General features: G+C 36.8%; 1 protein-coding gene across 4 annotated transcripts in view; it reads right to left on the bottom strand.

Moving 5' to 3' along the window:
- The window catches only part of Ascc3 (activating signal cointegrator 1 complex subunit 3), a 302,434-nt gene that overhangs the window by 25,634 nt on the left and 253,572 nt on the right, over window positions 1–23,228 (bottom strand). For all 4 annotated transcript variants that reach the window (XM_041653682.1, XM_041653681.1, XM_041653683.1 and 1 more), the window contains one exon: window positions 914–1,138. In XM_041653682.1, coding sequence (XP_041509616.1) covers window positions 914–1,138 — 225 coding nt within the window. The remainder of the gene's footprint in view (window positions 1–913; window positions 1,139–23,228) is intronic.

Below are 23,228 nucleotides of genomic sequence, written 5' to 3'. Positions count from 1 at the left end.
AAAAATTATGTTAACATGAGAGTACTACTTTTATCTTCAAGTGAGTTACTGAATATTTGGGAATACTGATAGGTATTACTAATATCACTAATGAACCAATGTCCCAATGCTTTCCCTCTTTAAAGCGAAGTCTAAAATCCACATTTAGTTTAGCTCTTCTATGCATAGGATACTACTTTCTCCATAATCTCGACTTCTTCCTCTTTCTGTGCTATTTCTATCCATCTCTTTTCAATGTTTTTCAATAGCCATTTTGATTTTCTAAGTAAACCAGGTGGCTTCCTACAGGAAAGCTTCGGTAACTGCTCCTCTGTGGAGAATATTCCCAGGGCTCTATGACTTCACCTTCCCCGCTCAATTTTCGAGACAGAGTTTCACTAGGTAGCCAGGATAGAGTCCACTTTCTGTACAGCTCAGGCTGGCTGCAAACTCAAGATTCTCCTGTCTCTGCTACTGAAGAGCTAGGATTATAAATGAGTGCCATGACACTTGCCTTGACTTATATATATTTTTTACTATTAGCCTTTGACATCTTGAGTCATTAAAATATGGATACTTCTTTTTTATTACTATATGCTCTATGCATATAATGTTCTGGGCATACACTTCTCTTTCAGTACATTCTGGTTAAATGTGACTGAACTGGTTTTAGTTGTTAGTTTTTGTTGAGACATGGTTTCTCTGTATAACAGCCCTGACTGTCCTGGAACTTGCTTTGTAGTGTAGACAGGCTGGCATCAAAGAGTGCTAAGATTAAAGGCATGTGCTACCATGATTGGCTGTAACTGGTTTTATAAGACAACAATATTTGTTTTTCCTTAGAAAGGTATTGATTTGACTCACCAGGTATTTCTCAACAATGCTAGAATAAAATAGTCTTACATGTAATAAGATATCAGAAAGGCTGTCATACCTGACAGACTCTGAGAGCTTGGTCTAAGACCGTTTTGGTATCAGTGTCATAATCTGGGCAGGGCAGCATGGCTCGGCTGAGATGTGCCTGAAGCAGGAGATGCGCCTTGGTGTGAGGACTGTCAAACGAGTGAGGATTTAATTCAATGGGAAGACATTTGGCCAATTCGCTGTTTGTGTGGTCCTCATTGTGTCTTACTGGCAAGTCTGTGTATTCTTCTGCATCCTGTAAAACAAAATAAATTTCAACTTAATGATCAAAACCACAATGATTAATGTACTTCTCAGTGATATTGTGATGTGACAACAGAACCCCGGGCATTGCACATGCCAGGCAAGCACTGTACCTCTTGATTAATACACTAGTTTTGATTAATACACTTTACTTGATGATGTTTAAAACATGATTTATAAAAACCACAAATAGCTATATCCCTTCAAGCCTTATTTAACTTAATACTATCATTAATACATAACCAAAAATAATAATATATATTTGAAATCCATGAAGACTTACTTGTTTTTAAAAAGTAAAAAAAAATAAATCAGAGGATCTACTAGGTGCTATGTTATTATGAGCGTGGGGCCACAGCAGTGAATGAGAACCTGTGTTCCCACTAGGGAAAACAGACAGTTCCGTAAAGTGTAATGAATGCTATGCTATGCTAAGAACAGAGCACTACTGAATATTTCAGTTTGGGCAACCTACTTCTTTATGTATTTTTTATGAAAAGTGAGGCATTTGATCTTTTGAGAGGGCGACAAACAAAGCAGTGCTGGAAGACAAATCAGGAATGGTACTAGTGAGGCGAGCAAAGGACATAGAACAGGATCATCAACTAAAAACTCATCATCAAATTATTGTGCACTAATTGCTAATTTATTAATGATTATTTTAGAAACTTCTATAGGTATTTATGACTGACATGACAAAGACAAAAGCCTAAAAGTAGGTAGCCTGCTCCATTAAAAGCAGATTTGTCTACTTACTTAAAATATTTTTGTGACTAGAAAAATCTTATTTTTTCAAATATGTAGTTGAGATTCAGTCTACTCTTGCCGATATGAAAGTTCAATTCCATCTGTGGCATCAGGGATGGGTTAATGTTACAAATGGTTTCATAACATTTGGTTAATATGGAAAGAACAAAGCAGTGACTCTCAAGGTACTGGCCATGGAACACTTGATATTTAGGAACCAAGCTAGGTGAGCCTTACAGTTGTCTAGCTTACAGTATAGAGACTTTCCAAGATGTATTCTAGAAAAGCACAATCCAAGCAGACAAGGAGATGAAGTTGTAAATCCACAGAGATGAAGGTAGCTAAAGTTTATGCATTAGTACCAGAGAAAACAGACACCAAGGGTGAGGAAATGGAGAAAGTGTGCACACGAGCTCTAGAAGTCACAAGGAACTCCTCTTTGAGGCTCCATCCAAATATTGTCTAGACAACCTTCTCACAGATTGGAGAACAGTTGTGCAGTACCAGTGAAAATAATTTTATGGTTTGGGTTCACTACAACCTGAGGAACTGTATTAAAGGGTCACAGCATCAGGAAGCCTGATAATAACTGATTTAGAGAATGTATATTAGAAAATTACCTAAAGTTGGGAGAAAAAAATTATTAAAAAACATAATTTTAAAAAGCTAATTAACCCAATTGAAAAATGGGGTACTGATCTGAACAGAGAATTCTCAACAGAAGAAATTCAAATGGCCAAAAGACACGTAAGGTCATGTTCAACCTCCTTAGCCATCAGAGAAATGCAAATCAAAACAACTTTGAGATATCATCTTACACCTGTCAGAATGGCTAAAGTCAAAAACACCAATGATAGCCTTTGCTGGAGAGGTTGTAGAGTAAGGGGTACAGTCATCCATTGCTGGTGGGAATGCAAACTGGTGCAACCACTCTGGAAATCAGTGTTTTGGTTTCTCAGGAAATTTGGGATCAACCTACCTCAGGACCCAGCAATACCACTTCTGGGAATATACCCAAGAGATGCCCTATCATACTACAAAAGCATTTGTTTAACTATGTTCATACCAGCATTATTTGTAATAGCCAGATCCTGGAAACAACCTAGATGCCCCTCAATGGAAGAATGGATAAAGAAAGTGTGGAATATATACAAATTAGAGTACTACTCAGCGGTAAAAAACAATGACATTTTGAATTTTGCATGCAAATGGATGGAAATAGAAAACACTATCCTGAGTGAGGTAACCCAGACCCCAAAAGATGAATATGGTATGTACTTACTCATTAGTGGATTCTAGCCATAAATAAAGGACATCGAGCCTATAAATCATGATCCCAGAGAAGCTAAATAGGAAGGTTACCCCACCCAAAAAAACCCACAAGTAGTTATCCTCCTGGATATTGGAAGTATACAAGATTTCTAGGCAAAAATTGAGAGCTTGGGGGTGAGGGTGGGACGGGGGTAAGGAGAGATGGGGAGAGAGAAGTGAGAAGGGGAGGATGGGGAGACTTTGGGAGAATGGGACAGTTGGGATGGAGGAGGAGTGGATATGGGAGCAGGTAAGTATATATCTTAATTAAGGGAGCCATTTGAGGGCTGGCAAGAGACTGGACTCTAGAAAGGCTCCCAGGTGTCCAAGGAGATGTCCCCAGCTTGTTCCTTGAGCAGCTGAGGAGAGGGCGCCTGGACTGGCCCTATCCTATAGCCACTCAGATGAATATCTTGCACATCACCATAGAACCTTCATCTGGCAATGGATGGAGACAGAGACAGAGACCCACACTGGAGCACTGGACTGAGCTCCCAAGTTCCAAATGAGGAGCAGAAGGAGAGAGAACATGAGCAAGGAAGTCAGGGCCGCGAGGGGTGCGCCCATCCACTGTGACGGTGGAGCTGATCTAATGGGAGCTCACCAAGGCCAGCTGGACTGGGACTGATGGAGCATGTGATCAAACCGGACTCTCTGAATGTGGCTAACAAGGAGGGCTGACTGAGAAGCCAAAAAAAAAAAAAAAAGGCACTGGGTTTTGATTCTACTGCATGTACTGGCTTTGTGGGAACCTAGTCTGTTTGGATCCTCAACTTCCTAGACCTGGATGGAGGGGGGAGGACCTTGGACTTCCTACAGTGCAGGGAACCCTGACTGCTCTTTGGACTGGAAAGGGAGGAGGAGGGGGAATGGGGGGAGAGGGAGGGAAATGGGAGGAGGTGAAAATTTGTAATAATAATAATAAAACACCCCCCCCCAAACATGGACTTTAAAAAGAACAATGTCTCATACTAAAACAGTGTCTGAACGAATTTTTATTCCTACTGCACAGAGCAGAAAAAAATCACAGTCCACAGGCTACAGGGTAGAGATGGTTTCCCTAAGGATTGGGGGATGATCAGCTATATAGTGAGTACTACTCTGGACCTGCCTAAAAAGAAATCACAAAAGCAATATATAAAGGAATCACATGCTTCCAAGTAAATTAACTGAATTCTAGACAAGGCTCAGAAAGATTTATAGGTTTATAAAAATTCTTGAAGGTGAGGAAATTTGTATCTAATTAATGATTATCAGCCAAGCAAAATAAAGCAGGAAAACAGGATCTGTAACAAGGAGAAAAACCATCTATGGAAAATGATAAGGAACTAACAAACTATAGAACTAACAAAGACACTGAGTGACAATTATTCCAACAAAAATAATGTATATGCAATACAGTTTCTAATGCAAAAAAAGTAAACTAGATGATTAAAAAGCATTATTTTTAGTAGGAGAAAAATGCAAAGGATAAGGTTCTTTTATGACTAATAAAGAAATACAGTATGTGCTCGGTGGTGGTGGCACATGTCTTTAATTCCAGCACTTGGGAAGCAGAGGCAGAGGCAGAGGCAGGCAGATCTCAATGAGTTTGAGGCTAGTCTGGTTTACAGAGCTAGTTCCAGTATAGTCAGGTCTGTTAAACAGAGACACCATATCTCAAAAAAAAAAAAAACCCAAAAAAACCCAAAAACCCAAAACCAAACCAAACCAAACAAAAACCAAAAGAAATACAGTATCATTTGAAGATAGGACTGTTCAGCTAAAAATGTATTATAAATCCTAACTATTACAACTAAAATAGGAAAACACAAGTTATAACCAATAAATCAACCTAGAAGAAAAGAAATCTATGAAACATGACCTGTTCCCTGTAGCATGAATTCTACTGGGTCTTAATAATAAATGAAGAGAGTCTGATATTGGGGAAAATGATGAAGCCATATCTTACCTTGCAAACTACTTAAATTGGTTTAATAAAACACTGATTGGTTAGTTGCTAGGCAGGAAGTATAGGCAGGTCAAGCAGACTATAGGGCAGGACAGAAAGTCTTCTTCCAACTACATGTGGCGCTAAAATGTTTGGCAAGTATTTCCACCTAAAACCTGACAAAAGCTACAAAAGGGATTCTAAACACAAAAGAACAGAGCCAAGCATGGCTTCTTGGTAGCAGCATTTTCTTGGGTGGGCTCTGTTGTCTAGAGGCAAGCAGAGGTCCAGCTACTTTAAGAAGCCTCCTGAGTCAGCATTAGCAGCAAAATCCATGTGGCTCTTTTAAGAGACACTGCTACCAAACACTTATATTGAGCTTATGAGCAGCTGGTGATACCTCCACCATTAACCTAGACCCTCAGGAAGCCAAAGAAATAAATAGAACTAGCAGCTTTAATCGTGGCCACGCCTGCTTAGCAGATTAAACTCTCATGTGATCAGAAAAAAGATCTAGATGGAAAAAAAAAACTCAGTGTGTTTAAAATATACATAGCTTGGGAGAAAAAAAACTGGACAGAAAGTCATCAAAAAAGAACTATATAGTTTTAAAATAATTAAGTCCTTAAAAGGGGAGTAAAGTAATATAAAAAATGTCATGTAAAAATGGAAAATACAAAGAGAGTCTGGATACTGTATGCCATTGTGTTGCTTTTGAAATTTTTTTGACAGTTGAGGAAGGAGCAACAGCTGCTGCTAAAAGACATTTGATTATAAATGCTGCTGGATTAATCCATCATATATGTTTCGAAAATGCCTTGACTTCCAAATTTAAGTCAAAATATATGTAACTTTAGAGATTATGTTTTTGTTTCCACAAGAAATAAGGATTCATTCCAGGTTAAGAAAAATCAGGTTTGATCAAGGAAGACCCCCTGAAAAATTTCTAATGGAAACAGATGATCCAATATCCCAGACTGCCTCTGTTATAGTTTACCTGAGTTCTATATCCACAACAGCTTCAAGGTGATTGGCTAAGATGATCCAGCCTCACAGAATACTCTAGGCAGGACTTGACCATAATCCTAAATTTTCTCTGGGTCCCCATAAGATTAACAGTGCCCCTAATCAGCAGGAAGTAGCCTAGAAAACTGTGCTCACATTCCAAATATGGATTATGGATGTTTGTCTTTGTTTAGGAAGTTTGGTTATAAATTATTATTGGTCATAGTCAGTCCTTTTCTAAAGAAGAAAGGGAGCATGATAATGATAGAAAAAGGGTAGATTATTATGATGGGAAAAAGGTAGATTATTAAATCTACTTTAATCTAAAAAATAACTGATAGTCTTACATATTTTACATGGGAATAGATTTTAGTTTATTGGTACAAATTTAAAGTTAATTTTGTTATGCAATATGGATATTTCAACTCTTGTTTAAGGCATTGTGTTTATACAACTCAATTAAAAATGAAATGTATAGTTAAGAAAGACAGATTAATAGTCATCTATAATTGTCATAATTATAGTTATGTTAGGTTTTTCTAGGTATACAAAGACATATTTCAGATAGGCAATCTTTAAACACTTCAAAGACCTACAGAATATGGTATTTAAAATGTTCTAATAACTTAGACTTTTTAAGATAGTAAGACACATCTACTCTTGGAAGCACCAACCAACTACACAGAAGATGGTGGGTATGGAAGAAAACTCCATATGGAGTTTATTTTCATTGTGGCCAAAGTTAGCCATGGGGCAAGACAATGCCCTTGCCTTTACTGCTGACATGCTGTCCAAATGGGACAAGGAGGACACAAATGAAAGGACTGCAGAACTTTGCTTAGACAAGGTAGGACAGCCATTCAGAAAATCCTGCATCACAGATAATTCTGTCAGATATGCTAGCCCTATAGGCTGAAGGTGGATGCTCCAATGATGCAGAGGAATTTTATGTGACTGTCCAGGCAGTCCTATGTCCCTGTCATTAGTACCTAACTTTCCATCTTTCTGGGTTTTTGATGTAGTTGAAGACTAGATAGCTATAATTATAGTTTTCCTTAGTTATAATAGAAAGTAAACTAGATATAAACTCGCCAAGATAAGCTAGATAATTATTTTCTTGAATTTTGTCAAATGCAAATGGGTTGGATATTGTTACTATAATTCTTACTTAATAACTGCTTTTGTTATATATATTTTTACTATATTAGGTAAAAACTTTCCTTTTCATTAGACAAAAAGGTGGAAATTCTTGTATACTGTCAAGATTTGTCACTTGAATTAGCTTAATAACACGGTGATTGGCAAGTCAGGAAGTACAGGTTGGGCAAGAAGATTAGGAAAATTTTGGGAAGAGGAAGGGTGGAGTCAGGAGTCACCAGCCAGATGTTGAGGAAGCAAGATGAGAATGCTAGCAAAGGTACAAAGCCACATGATTAAGCATAGATAAGAATTATTGATTAATTTAAGCATAAGAGCTAGTTAGTAATAAACCTGAGCTAGCAGACAAACATTATAATTAATATAAGTCTCCTGTGTGGTAATTTGGGAATCAGCTGCGGAATGGGGCAGGACAGAAACTCACATCTAACTATAGCTCCTCTCCCAAAAAACTTAAAAAAAAAAAAAACCAACAAGAAGATCAAAGAATAATGATGCATATAAAGTATATATTTATGCCCCAAAATATAATTTCTAGAAACAAACATTCCAGATTACATATTAAAATCTAAAGGACACCAACAATCATGTTAATTATAAATGGGTTAAATAACCATAATCAAAGTCAAAGATTACCTGAATAACAATGAATCAACTACATCTGGCCTATATATAACATAAAGAAATGGGTAATACTGAAACAAAAGGAAAGATAAAAAAGATATGCCATGGTAATATCAGTTGTAACAGGATAGTGGCAATTTTAATTTCAGAGACAGAGGAATTGTAGCGTAAGGACAAAGCCTAAAGAAGACCATTATTTCTTTGAAGGTCTGGGAGAATATTGTGATGAATTCATCTGGCCCTAAGTTTTTACCAGTTAGGAGATTTCTAAATACCACTTCTATTTCACTATGGCTATTGACCTGTTTAAACTGTTTATTTCTTCTTTGTCTCACTTTGGTGAGTCAAATATTATAGATCCTAAGTGCCAGAGGCATTAGATGATTCCAAAGAAACACCATTCTTACAGACTTAACAGGGCTTTTTGATGTACATATGAACTCAAAGAGCCTGTGACAGTAGGCATAACACATGCAAAAATCTAAGCCAGACAAATAGCCCCGCATAGAGAAGAGGAAGTGGGGTCAAAATATCACCTCTAAGATGCTAATGGCAACTGACAGTTGCTGGGAGAGACAAAATCAGATTTCTCCAGTGGACTGACACAGGTCTATCAAGTACACTTCAGGGAAGGCCTAATGTTTAGGAGTAGCTGACCAACACAAATGGATTCCATGGCTGCTGTGTGCTTTTTAAATATTTTTATATTTTTGTTGTTGTTATTTGAAAGAGGCAAAGGAAAAAGCATGTAATTGGGTGGAAGGTAGAGAAGATCTGGTAGAACTTGGAAGAGGGAAAATATAATCAAAATGTATTTCATGAAAACATTAAAATAAAAAGTTCATTTTATAGTGGTAACAGAACCAACCACAAAAATGCTTTAAGAATGTGAGATACTTCTTATCCAATTAAGTTCTAAATTTATAAAAAAAGTTGGTAGAGTATAAGAAACTGGGATTATAAATTAGTCTGACACTTTATATGGATTTGTGGGTTGAAATCAATCTATATTAAGTGTTAGACACAATTTATAATCCCTGCTCTTTTTCAGTGAGCTGGGAGGTCATAACAAAAGAGTCCCAGGGAAACCTGTGTTCAGATAATCTGGAATATGTAACAAATCAAACCAAACCAAACCAAACCAAACCAAACCGAAACAACACCACCACCACCAAAAGCAGGGAAGTTTGCTCAGTGTTTTAATACCTCTCTATTCAGCATTATTACAAAGGTCCAGCCAGTGACATCAGGCAATAAAAAGGCATGATGATTGAAAGGAAGAACCAAAACTGTCTTGATTTGATCATCAATGTAGAAAGCTTGACAGACGGCCAACATAATCATCTAGAACTATCAAGTGAATTTGGATATGCAGAACTAAAATTTTGGAAACTGCAACATTCAATGGTATAAATTATGAGGATTACCTAAAGATGAATCTACCAAATACACAAAATCCATATAATTCAAACTATGTAATGCTTCTAAAAAAAAAAGTTCAACAAAATGTAACTAAAGGGATGGGCATCCCTTGGTTGTCTCACTCAAACTGACTTACTGGCCTAAAATAGTTCCAACAAAAACGACAGAAATTCTTTCCTTTTTTCTTTTGGTAGAAATTCACAAGTTGGTGCCATAATTCATAAGGAAATCCAGAGGAGCTAGAAAAGCCGAAACTCAGAAAAAGGATATCAAAGCAGAAAAGCTGTCACTACACAACTTTAAGACTTGTTATATAGTGGGTATTGTGGTTTATGCCTGTAAGATCAATACCAGGAGGCTCAGGCAGGAGGACTGTTATGAGTTTAAGGCCAGCCTGTGCAATATAGCTCTAGTGCTGTTCTGGAACTATGTGTCTGCCTATGTCTCTGGAGTGCTGGGATTAAAAGAATGTGGGACCTCACCAGGCTAAAAAAAATGGTTTCTATGATTTATATGCAACAGGAATTTTAAATGGTGTTGCCATATAATGCAGGGACAATACCCCAACCAAATATCATATGCTACCAAATAAAATCCCCAGTACCAGGAATGGGGTTATATCTTGTTGAGCTGTCAGCCAATGGGTCACAGAGAACCTCCCCCACAACATTACAGACTATTTCCAAGGATACTGGTTACTATCCACAGTTAGATGGTTAGCAATTACTATCGCTGAAAACATCAGATACTAAGGCCAGCCTCACATAACTGTTTTTTTTTTTTTGTTTTTTTTTTGTTTTTTGAGACAGGGTTTCTCTGTGGCTTTGGAGCCTGTCCTGGAACTAGCTCTGTAGACCAGGCTGGTCTCGAACTCACAGAGATCCGCCTGCCTCTGCCTCCCGAGTGCTGGGATTAAAGGCGTGCGCCACCATCATCCGGCTAATTTTTCTGTTAAAAAGTTTTAAGAATTATTTCATGTAAAGAGGTGCAATATTGTTAGTTTAGGAAAATAAAAACTAAAATGTTTAAAATATTTGTAACTGACAAACCAAGTACTAAAAGGAGTGATGAAAATCTTGACCAGAATACAAGATGTTATAATCTCTTTGGAACAGTCTTATATTCACTGAAACTCAGAAACACATGACTCAGTCACCTCATTTTTACAATGTACCCAATATACAGCTACACAAAGGTTGTATGCAGAAATTGACAACATCATTAACATTGACAGGTGAAGAGATAAACATCTGTGTTCTACATAGATGCAAATTTTTGCTACTCAATGAAAAGAATTAACTATCAATACTTTCCACAACACAAGTTAAGTCACAACAGAATTATGCTACATGAAAACTCTTAGTAAATACAAACTAATCTATAGTAACAGCATACTGATGACTGCTAGCACTTAAGAGCTGGAGAGGCTAATGTTCACATACATGTGAGTAAGATAACATTTGTTTTGAAATTGTGGACTTCTGCTTATAAAACATGACAGAATGATGAAACAGTATCCACAGGTTTTATTTCTTGGAATTCAATATTGTAATAAAATCCAAGTATTCTACTAACTATGTGTCAATACATACTATGTACTCAACTATCCAGAAATAGTATTTATGTGGTCCTTGGACTTCCCACAGGGCAGGGAACCTGATTGCTCTTAGGGCTGACGAGGGAGGGGGACTTGATTGGGGGAGGGGGAGGCGGTGGCAGGGAGGAGGCAGAAATCTTTAATAAATAAATAAATAAAAATTTTCATTTTCTATTAAAATAAAAAATTATATTTATGTGTGTGTCTTTGTGAGTACCAAAATATGGGAGGAATGATTGTAGTGTTAGATACTAATGAAAAAGATTATTGATAGGAATAGTCCTACTTAAAAACCTTGAGTAAAATGAATTACTCAAAAAAATGAATTACTCTAAAAAAGCAACTGTTGAACACCTACTTCATGTCACTGCCAGCTTCTGGATAAAGAAGCCTCCTAGTAGTGCCTAAAGAATCAACTGCAGGCATACATGGAAGACTGACATGTGAAGGGAGAAGTGAAGAGAGTTCAGACAACACTGTCCTCTAATGGGGAGGAAAATGGTGAGGCTAAGAGAGTGAAAAATATGTGTAAAGTTAGTTTTCATTAATATAACTAGTTATATTAATTAATTGCTGAGTAACTTGAATATTATGTTATATTCCTTTGATAATTTGAACAAATGTCAAATTTCTTTTCAAGTTTTGTTTTGTAAGTTGTTGCACAACATTGGCCTTTTGGCTTCCTTATGTAAGAAGTATATATCAGCAGTTAATATGCTGCCTCTAATTTAATCTTGATTTTCTTTATGAAAGCCATTTCTGTTCTCTTCTTTTTGGAAGCCATCTGTCAATAAGGAAAGACCAACTACACATTTGTCTTAGTTAGGTTTTCTATTGCTGTGATAAAATGCCATGTGTGGTTTATTTAGCCTACACTTCCATTTCACTGCTTATCATCAAAGAAGTCAGGACAGAAACCTGGAGCCAGGAGCTGATGCAAAGGCTATAGAGAAATTCTGCTTACTGGCTTGCTCAATATGATTTCCTCAGCCTGCTTTCATATAGAACCCAGGACTCTCAGCACAGGGATGGCACTACCCACAACAAGCTGTCCCTCCTACATCAATAACTAATTAAGAAAATGCAAACATCCTGATCGTATGGAGGTATTTTCTCAGTTGAGGTTCTCTCCTCTCAAATGACTGTAGCTTGTGTCAAGCTAACACCAAACTTTCCAGCATAATACTGTTTTGTAACAGTTAAATTTTAGAACAGATGCACTGTCACCCACAGGCTGACCTATCATCTTTTTCCATCCAGATCTTTATCAGCAAGCCCACTTCGTATTCCCTGTCTTGACGACTGGTATCAGGGAAAACAAACAAACAAACAAACAAACAAGTCAAGGGCAGATAAGGAAGAATTTGACTCAGAAATCCAGGTGCTTTTTTCCATTCTAGGATATTAAAATCATATTAGGAAAACAACTTATACAGATGAATAGTTACGGGAACTGTAGTATCAAGCACTGCTATTGAGAGAAGAATGCTGAAGAAGATGGGATGTGTTAGAAACTTTCCCAGAGGAGACTCTGCTCTCGGCTTGCGACAATTTGCAGGAGAGAAAGAGAAACTATCTGCATTCAATAAGAATAGAAGGCAAGAAGCAAATAACAATAAAATAAAATTTCAGAAAGGTAGTTAAAGAAGGTATGAGTTTGTGCCTCCAAGAGAAGGGAGATGGTAATGCGTTTAATAGTAGAGAAGGTAGGAGACAGGGAGCAACACTGTCTGTCAAACACACAAACCCTACTGACAGAGATGGCACCAATCCAGGCAGTTAGGTGTAAGGGTGGAAAGGACGATAAATCAGATTAAGGCCTGTACAACAAGATAAACGTGTACTGACATCTCAGATTTTTCAAAACCATTATTACTTCTCATCTTTTACTGAAAAGAAAAATGTGGTTACTCTTTTATCATTGAAAACCAAATTGGATCTCTAGGTTTTGAGTATGAGGAAGATGAGACATAGAAATTATTTAGAAAGATCAATTAAAAAATAGAAAATTATAATTGGACTGAAATGCTAATTAACAGTATTTTTAATTAATATTGTTAATTGTCCAAATAATTATTTAGATTATGACACAGATTCACATATACAATAATGCAAACACAATTTACTTATAAACATATATAGCTTCTTCCTCTGTGATGGGGGAACTCTTCTATAATAGGCCTTGATTTACCAAATCTAAACATGCAGACATCTTTCTGAAGTGACTGTCATTCTGATATTCAAAGGAAGATTTTGTTGTTGCTGCTTAGTGAAATGATCGCACTTACAGGCTGCCTGTGAGAGCTTGTGGTGATCCTGCCTCGGCCTCTCCTGGGTTGTAATTAGAGTTGATAGCTTCAAGGTCAAGCTAGGCTCACATTTTTGCTTTTTGTTTTTCTTTTTAAAACAATCTTATTTTACATTCCCAGTTCCCTCTCCCTCCTATTCTGTTCTCTCCACCTTCTCCCAACCCCAACCCCCATCCACTCCTCAGAGAGGGTCAAGTCTGCCACAACACTTGAGGCAGAACCAAGTCCCCGCCCCATCTAGGCCAAGCAAGGTGTCCCTCCATAGGGAATTCATGCAGTAGGGATAAATACTGGCTTCACTGCTAGCGGCCTCACAAACAGCCAAGACTCACATTCTGTAAAATTAGGATATGCGAGTGAGCTAACTGCCTCATTTGGTATTAAAGAAATAAAGATATGCTCAAATGCCAGCCAAGAAACTCCTGCTGTTGAAATGAGATGATGTGTATCTGAGCAGCCATGAGTATACACATGCCTTATTGTGCTTCAGGCTCGAGAAGTTATTCTGGTAACTTTGGCTTTTTGGGTTTTACTTCCCAATCTCAGAATCCCAACTCCATGTAAGATGTGACACCAGTGTTCTCTAAACGGTGCCAATTCTTCCTGAATGGCCCGATTTACTCTTTAATCCCTTCTTCTCCAGGCTTGTGAATGTGCTCATTGCCAGGAGTATCAGTATCAGAAGAGTCTGAGAACAGCTGAGTACATTTTGGGAAATCTTCTGCAGTGCAGCCACCCCAGTTGTACACAGGGCGATACGACTGTCAGTGCAGGCTATCCAAAGACGGCAATCGTGCAAACAGAGCACCATGGTAAGACCTCTTATCAGTACAGAAAGCAATCTTTCTGCACTAAAAAGATCTGATTTCTTTCCGAAATTTATATATACGCTAATTAATAAAATTATAAGTATTTAAATAAATACATTAGTAAGGTGTTAGTGTTTTGAATAATTTTTTTTACCAAGTGTATATTTAAAATGTGTTATTGCTGCACAGTGGTAAACAAAATCAAATGGAATGATGTAGGCTGTAGGAGTTTCGGACCACAGATAAACACAAAAAGGGGGGAATATTTCATGAGAAAATAGTCTTTAAAGACAACATTACCACTGTGCTTCAAACATAAGTTACGGCTACATGTACGCTTGCTAACAGCACAGGGCCAAAGTACCTTGTCCACCTGGTATATTAGGTAAAACGTGTCTCTCGATTTTCAGTTTGACACAGATTTCACTTTTCACCAAAATAGTTATTTGGCTTATAAATATTTATAGAACATAAAATTAACAGCAATTTCTGTACTTATCTACAGTAAAAAAAGGCTTCATCATCTAAAGCTGTTATTTCCTTTGTTGATTTTTCAAGGTTGGGGCAGCACCTGGGCTTGAAACTAGAATATCTACTAGGAGCCTAAACTCCAAAGATCTTTTCTTTTCTGTTCAATGTTTAAATTAAGTGGAATCCAAAGAATGTGGTAAGTAATTCATTGTCTTAACGCTACACAACTCAGCAGGGTGGATGGTATGGTATGGGGCAGTTGAGGGACGAGTGACCAGGAAATTGATATAGAAGGTAGATCTTCAGCTCTGCTGTTTAAAAACTATGATTCTTTCAGAGACCTACTGTACCCTTGAAGCCCAAATTCTTATCTTAACTTGGGGTTTGGTATGAGAATTCAATGTGACAGTAAAAACTTTCTGCAAGTGCGAGGTATTATAATAATGACTTTGATCTCCATATATGATATCACACATGATGTGAAGTGACTTAGGAGTCAATTATTTGAGTTTTGTTCTATAATTTTCAGGTATGTATATTTGTTTATAACTATGTAGATATATTTTATCATCTCAGATCAACTTCCTTTTCCTGCTGAACTATCTTGTTGGTCACTCAAATAATCACAGAATTGTGATGTCATTCAGTCACAGAAAACATTGGTTCTTTCAAAGAAAATAATTTCCTGTAACAAGGGATAGTTAAAGGATGTTTGGAAGTTGTATCCTCTTAAAGTATAATTTGATATTGTGGGCTTTCGTCTCTGATCCCAAGCAGGTCCTCTTTTAAATACATTATAGTTCAATGTTGATAAAGGTACTTGTGTGGGTGACAAGGTAACACACTTTTCTGGGCACCTCAGTGGAACTAACTGAAGATACCATGTAGACAGGAAAAATAAAAGAATCATTTATCTTCACATATTCAGAAAAGTCACGTAATTTGGAAATCTTACATGGTTTCCTAATCAATACTCAAATGGCATGATCCACACAAATGAAAAGTTATTACTGATTTTTAGATCGCTGAGTAAAAGTATTACTGGCTTCTTGCTGTTGTTGCTGGTAGACTGATAATGGACCTCAGAGGTCACGTTAAAACGCAGGCTGAAGACAACTGCTATTTAATCCACTACTGCTCTGCCAGACCCTGCTGTGAAAAGTCATGCACACTTGCTTGTTGGATTCCCTTTCACAATTTTCTAAGCTCTTTAGCATGTGACATGCTTGCTTCACCACTCTGCTCACCTCCTATGTCCCCACAAGTGTTTTATTACGATGGATGTTTTAGAAAACTCACAAAAGGAATTTCTAAAAAACTCAATTTAGATTGGTTAGAAAAGCAACAATCCCAGGATCAGCAGAACAAGGAAAATAATCAAAATTCCTGGTTAAAAACAAACAGCTCAACAAAAACTCTTTCTAGACACTTCTTCAGCAGGACATATAGAATTATTTATCTCCAAATTACTCCTCTAATTTTAAACAAGTTGTATAATTTCCTGTGTGTGATCATTGACTGTAAGGAAGGTTCATTTTCTTATCTACATCATGTAGGTAATTAAAGGAAATTGAATGTGGGTAGTGAAGCTTTTATGTAACAGGGATTGAAGCTGAATGGAGGGCAGCAAGGTCAGTGGAGTCCATTATAATTTTATGTGAGAGGCTGGTTGTTAGCCCTGGCCTTGTTTATTTAGAGCAGGCTGGACAGACTACTAACTACAAATCTGTGTCTCTGATTTGCTCAGCTGTCTTTGAATAAAGACATCTTCCACTGCAAATGCTAAATGACAGTGATTGACAACCTGTGATGAACTCTGCTTGCAACCCCCTGCTACTGTTTTTAGATTAAAAAAGAAAGAAAAACCAGAATGAAGAAATGTCTTTCATAATTACAAATGGTTCCTGCTGTTCTTTCAATACTTTTCAATTTGCCCCTGTTCATTACAAACCTCAATCTGTTCTATAGCTCCCTCTTACACATAACGTAAAAATTTAAAAATGCAAGGATGCTGTTACATCTTGTTTCTGAATATCTATACTGGTTTTCAGTCTATAGGAAATATACATTCCTACACAATGTTTCTTTCTATGATGCCACACAACTTGCTTTTCTACTACAACAACCTGGTAGGTCTGCCCTGAATGAGAGCTTCTAGCTTATTAGTAGACATGGGCTCTGGCACTTTTATTTGATTTGTAAATCTCACATGGACTGTGGCCATTAAAAATCTAATGCTTAAACACTTGTAACGTCATTAAGGTCTTTTCTTTATTAGCAAATGTATGTTTGAGTAACACACATTTTCCCTCCCAGCTTCAGTAGTAATATGTGTGCTTTACTTCGGTAGACAGAGCTGGAATGGGCACCTGCTTGTTCTTCTGTAAATCTTCAGTAGCAGTAAACTAGTTCTTTTACATCACTGCACAGACTCCTGCCTGCTGCACTCACTACACTGCAGAGAGAAGGGCACTTGCACAGTGGGGATGGCAGTCTAATCAACGAGGACTAAAGCGTTATGCTATAACCTAATCTCTGTCATGGGAAAAGGAAAACTTAAAAAGTTAATGAGTTCTAGACTTTAAGTAGCACTTGATTAATTTGTAACATTCTGAGGTGTTAAAACAAACCAAAATTAGTTTTCTCACATTCCAGCGCTGTCTTATGGCCACTGAAGCTTTAGAAAAGCATTTCAGTAAATTTCCCTGATAGAGACCCTAATTGTTTGCCTTCAGAAGTACTAAATTAATTGGGTAGTAGGTATTTTATAATACCATTTGCAAAGTAAGCTCATATTTACCAAGCCAGAAAGGAGATAATATGCCTTCTGGCATCTTTGCCTGTTACTTCAGATTATCTTTTATTCAGTTGCTAATAAATTAAAACGGTAATATAGATATTTTCATATATTATCAAATACATTATATTGATTCAACACAATTTGTACTTTTATTAGGAAAATATAGTCAAATTGAATAAGTCACACACTGATGTGGGAGTGTCATATCAATCTGTTGATTTCATTGGTTAAGTAATAAAGAAACTGCTTGGCTGGCCCTCATAGGTTAAAACATAGGTGGGAGGAGTAAACAGAACAGAATGCTGGGAGGAAGAGGAAGTGAGCTCAGACTGACAGCTCTGCTCTCTGGAGCAGAGACGCCATGCTGCCTGCTCCTGGGCAGACACACGTGATGAAGCTCCGACCCAGGATGGACGTAGGCTAGAATTTCCTTGGTAAGCCACCTCGTGGGCTACACTAGAAATGGGCTAGTCCAGGTGCGAGAGTTAGCCGAGAAGAGGCTAGATAGAAATGGGCCAAGCAATGTTTAAAAGAATACAGTTTCCGTGTAATTATTTCGGGTAAAGCTAGCAGGGTGGCGGGACGCAGCCTGACCCGCCGCTCTTAGCCATGCGGGTGGCCGGATGCCGGGAAAGTAGCCCCACCGCTCATATTACTACAATACACTACACTATTAGATGCATACTGTAGAGCTGTGGAGCTTCTAAAATACAAGACATCAAAGCAGACTTACATAGCATTTATAGTGATCACAAAACTCAGTGCAAAGTAGTACATAAGGAATGAACCTCATATTTCAGTTTCAAGGAAAAAGCAAAAGAAGCCTATGTTACAAAAGATTACAAAATAATAAAATTAATAAAAAGATTTAGTTACTTAAATAACTTATTTCACTTTAATAAAGCATCAAAATAACAAAGATGGAAAATATAAACATTGATGACTATAATCATGATTTCTCATAAGCTCTACATGTGTCTTTTCAGGTTTACCTAAAACCATGTGTCCGATTTGTATCAATGTCTTAAAACTTATAGACAGATGTCTAGCTGCCAGGCAATTTAGGGCATAAAATCATTTGCCAAAAATAAATATGAATAAAAAATAACATCATACTGTCTCCACTGTAAGAAGGACCACCTGGTTGACAGCTGGATTTTTAAGGGATCTTACAATAGTGGGCAACATCAGTTCTGTTGTACTTAAAATAATTTCAGTGGGAGGAATTCCATCAGAAACTTCTATTCCCCAGGATTTATAGCTAAGTCCTTAAAAAATTGCTCTTTGATGAAACTTGAAAAAAATTTCTCAGTTTTCAGGGATAAAATAAAAAATGCCATATAGCTTAATAATGTTTTGATATTTCCTTTTTAAGAAAGAAAAATCTTGAAGTTTAAAACATAACAAAAGATATTGAGATTAAGAGCAATATAGGGTAATTAAATAACCTTAAAACACATAAAACAACCTATCTATAACTGTGAAATAAATTATTTTATCACCCTCCCTCTGCTCTGACAACTTTAAATATTTATTAGTAGTGACCTTTTCTTTCTGTTTCTCTCTCTCTCTTTTTTCTTTTGAGTCATGGTCTAATGTGGTATAGGCTTGGGTATAAAACCTGGACGGCTTTGAACTCCAGATCTTATTTCTGCCTCCTAAGTGTTGGGATTTGAGGTGTGTACTATCGTGTCTGGCAGAGGTGTCTTTCCTTATAAATTGTACTTCTATAGACTATGAGAATATAGCAAACATAACATAAACAAGAACATTGAAAAAAATTAAGGTGAATGATACTAAGGGATATCAGTAAAGTATTTCTAATTTGTTAAATAATTTCAGAGTATTTTTGTTTTAGGAGTTAAAAATATATTAAAAAGTTAGGTAAATCTAAAAGTGAAATATCAACATAAGCGAAACATATGAGAAGTATTTCAAGGCAATACTTAAAAGAACTACCAAATAAGTGGAACAAATACTGTGCCACAAATGAAACAAGAGCCACCGAGGTCAAGTTAAGAAGATACAGAGGCAAGGTAGACGAAGGGATGTTAGAAACCATCTAGGTGGGACTCAAAAGGAGAGGCACGAGACAGGCGGAGCATACACACTGTGTTTAAGGGTGACAGAGTCTAGCTGAAGAGATATAAAGATATAAGACAGTTCTTTAGATGCATACTGAAGAGCTGTGGAGGACAGAAACAGTGCTTTGAAAGATTAGGATATGAGTCCTATACATTAAAATAAGAAACAGGAAGATCTTGTGAGATATTCTGTTTGGATTCAGGCTAATGAGAAACCAGACAAGACTTGAAGAATAAATTCCCACAAAAGGGAGAAATTTCAGAAAGAAAATTAAGAAGGAAGAAATGAATGAAGTTGGTAATTGGCTTGGTATGGGAAGCTGTGGAAAAGGAAGGAGGAAGCAACCCTCTTGGAAATGCAGGTGTAGGTGAACAGAGACATCAAGTTTGGTGTATGTCATGAGACTTGTCTATCTAGAGGCAGTATCTAAACTGTAGTAACTATGGTGTAATTCTAGAACGCAAGCAGTCTAGAAACAAGTTTGGAGCATGACACAAGAAGAGGCAGAGCCAGTGACAATGTGGGAGGAAAAGAAATGGCTATGATTTGTAAGTACAATTTCCAGAGAGAAAATATCAAAGTAAGCACGGTTGTCAAAATGTTATAAAATGGGAGAATGTGTACAAACAACAACAACAACAACAAAAACCAACTATATCACCGGTCCTGAGAAGGGTGCTGTGAGCCTCCGAAGAATCTGGACCACAATAGTTCAGAACACAGGAGGATCACAAAAGGATGGAAAAGTTGGAACAGCTGAGGTCTCCCCCTCTTTCCAGTCCTTGCTCCCATTTTCCCTCACTCCCTCTCTGACTGGCAGTGAATGGAAGAAAGGAAGAGAGTAATTCAAGGAGGATGGGAGAACCAAATAAAGAGGTTTCCCCCCATATTAGAGGGTTAATGACAAATGGTTAGAAAACATTTATTCCTATATTTAAAATCATTTGAAATCTGTAAGAAACAACACCAAGAGAATTATCAAGAAAATTACTTCCACAACATACTTAAGGGGGAAAAACAGCTGGGTTCTCATAAGCCAGTGTCTGAGAACCTAGGTAATATATCTTACGAACACATCATTTTCCTGTCTCCTCTTCAGTTGATGGACTGACTTGGGTTGTTTCCAACTGGGAAAAATACCTGCTATAAACATTTGTGTAAAAGTTTGGGCCCGAAAATCCAGCAGTTCCTGTGGGTATATATCTATGAGTGAAGTTGGGGTGCTATGTGGTAACTACTTAATATTTTGAAGAACAGCTGACCATTTTCAAAAAATAAATTGACAATTTACATTCCAAATAGTAATGCTTGGGAGTTGTAATCTCCATATTCTCCCCAACACTATTTATGGTATGTCCTTTTGGCCACACCACTGCAATACAGTATGGAATACACTGCATTATGGGTTTGGTTTGCATTTTCACTATTAATAATGATGTTTACATCCTTGTTCTGCTCTTACTGGACAATTGGAGAAAATATCTATTTAGATCTCTTGTTAATTTTTTTAATTGAATAACTTATCTTTTACATAGAGATTATTTGTTTTATTTATTTTAGATAAAAATTCCTTTTACACATACATATAATACATAATTTTAACTCTAGATTCCATATATGAGAAAAGATGTGTATAAATGTTTTCTTGAAATTTTCTTACTATAATGATTTCTAGTTGCATGGATTAAAAGTATTCTAAAAACAGGTAAGTAATTTGCAAATACATTCTTGGTATCCAGCCCAAAGTGATGAATATTTATGTCTGCATCAATCTTTAAGAAGACCTCTCACTGGTGAGATGGCCTATGTGTGGACAACAGTAAAGGCCCCTGTCTCCAAGTCTGCGATCCCTAAAACCCACATGGCATAGGAAGCAAACTCAACTCCCAGAAGTTGTCCTGTGACTTCTACATGGTAACATGGCACATGTGCCCTGTCCCCCATTCCTCACTACACACACAGACACACACTCATAGTCATCACTCCCATTCCTGTTTTGATTATTGCCACTATGAAAGTGTTGGGTTTTATTAAATGTTGTCCCAGTTTCCTGAGTGATTAAATGACTGCTCTTTGTTGCATTAATATTCTTAGTTAATTTACTAGGTTTTTAGATATTAAGTCAACCTTGTATTCACTGGTAGATCATACTCGATTAGGGCAGACCATCTTTTCATGATGATTCTGGCTTTAATTTGCTGAGGGTTTTCACATCTGTATTCACAAGACATACTAATCTACATTTCTGGGGAAAGATTTATTTGGTTTTGGTATTAGGGTACCTCTAGTGTCATAAAAAATATGTTCAGAATTGTCTTTTCCTCTCATATTTTTCAAAGATGGGGTGGATGAAAAATTTTTGAATATTTGACATGATTCACCAATTTCTGAGGCTTCCTCTTTCCTAATAAAAAGCTTTTTAAAGATTTAGTTCAATCTCCTTGCCTGGGTTACATCTATTGAAATATTTTGTTTATTCCCATCACTCTCATAGTTTATATATTTTTGAAAATCCATTTCAACTAAATTATATATATATATATATATATATATATATATATGTGGGGGGGGATTTATATATAATTTTATTTATATATAATTTATATATAATTTTATTTATATATAAAACCGTGTAATTCATATGATTTCTGAAGTTGTCACAGTTAAGTCTTTTGCTTCACTATTGTCAAGCTCAATGTTTTATTTTTCTTTTTACCTAAAGTTTTGAGAAGTTTATCTTTGCAAAGAATCAGCTTTTGTCTTCTGCTATGAAGTGCTTGTGTCTGAAACAATTCATAGATGATGGAACCTCAGGGAGGCACCACGGAGGGAAATAGATGATGGAACTAGAGAGGTCAAGAGTAGGAGAGATCAGCACTTTTCCAACAAGACTCTCCTGCCATGTGAGCACAGAGAAGATGGTCATCTATCACCTAGGAAATGGGACCTTCCCAGACACTCAATCTGCTGACAACTTAATCTTGTCTTTCTCGCCCTCTAGAACTGACAGAAATAATTTTCTGTTGTTTACTGCTCACCTACTTCAAGGTATTTTGTTACAGCAGTCTGAAAAGATTAAAATTTTACAGCTGATTTTGTTTACTTTATATTCTATGTTTTATTCATTTAAACACTGATCCTTATCGAATGTTTCCTTCTGATGGCTTTTTTTTTGTTTTTCTTCCAGCTTTTTAAAGTAGTGAGTTGGATATTGATTTCAACCTGCTCTTAAATAAAGGGTTATATAACTAGGACTTTATTTACTTATCTATTTTGTGTGTGTATACTTCAGCATGTGCCTGTGCGGAGGTCGGAGGACAAGTTGCAGGAGTTAGTTCTTTCCCTTATCATGTGGTCCCAGGGAATGAATTCAGGTTGTCAGGTATGGCAGGAAATGCCTTTACTCACTGAACCAAAAGGCTTGCCCTCATAAGGACTTTATAAAAGCACTGCTTTAGTACATCATAAAGACTCATGCACTGTGTTCTGGTTTTCATTATTTTAAAGTATTTTCTAATTTCTATTATGAATTCTCCATTGAGCCTATGGTTGTGTGGAAGTGTTGTTAAAGTTCAGGTGTCTGCACATTTCTTAAACCCTTCCTGCTAATGTCTTACAAATTAATTTCATTGTGTTTAGAGAGCACACTTCTTATGATCAAGTGTTTTCATCTGGGGGGCTTGCTTTCTGGTTAAGTCTGTGGCTGGTTCTGAAGATTGTTCAAGTACATCAGAGAAAAATCTTCCTCTGTTACACACTCTACAGAGGTCTAGTTGTTTTATACTGGTGATGATTTCTCTTTGGTTTTATTAAA

Source organism: Microtus oregoni, unplaced genomic scaffold, assembly GCF_018167655.1.
Source record: "Microtus oregoni isolate MIOR12 unplaced genomic scaffold, Mior012 000006F_ref0000085, whole genome shotgun sequence".
Lineage (NCBI taxonomy): Eukaryota > Metazoa > Chordata > Mammalia > Rodentia > Cricetidae > Microtus > Microtus oregoni.
This window is presented reverse-complemented; position numbering and strand designations above follow the sequence as displayed.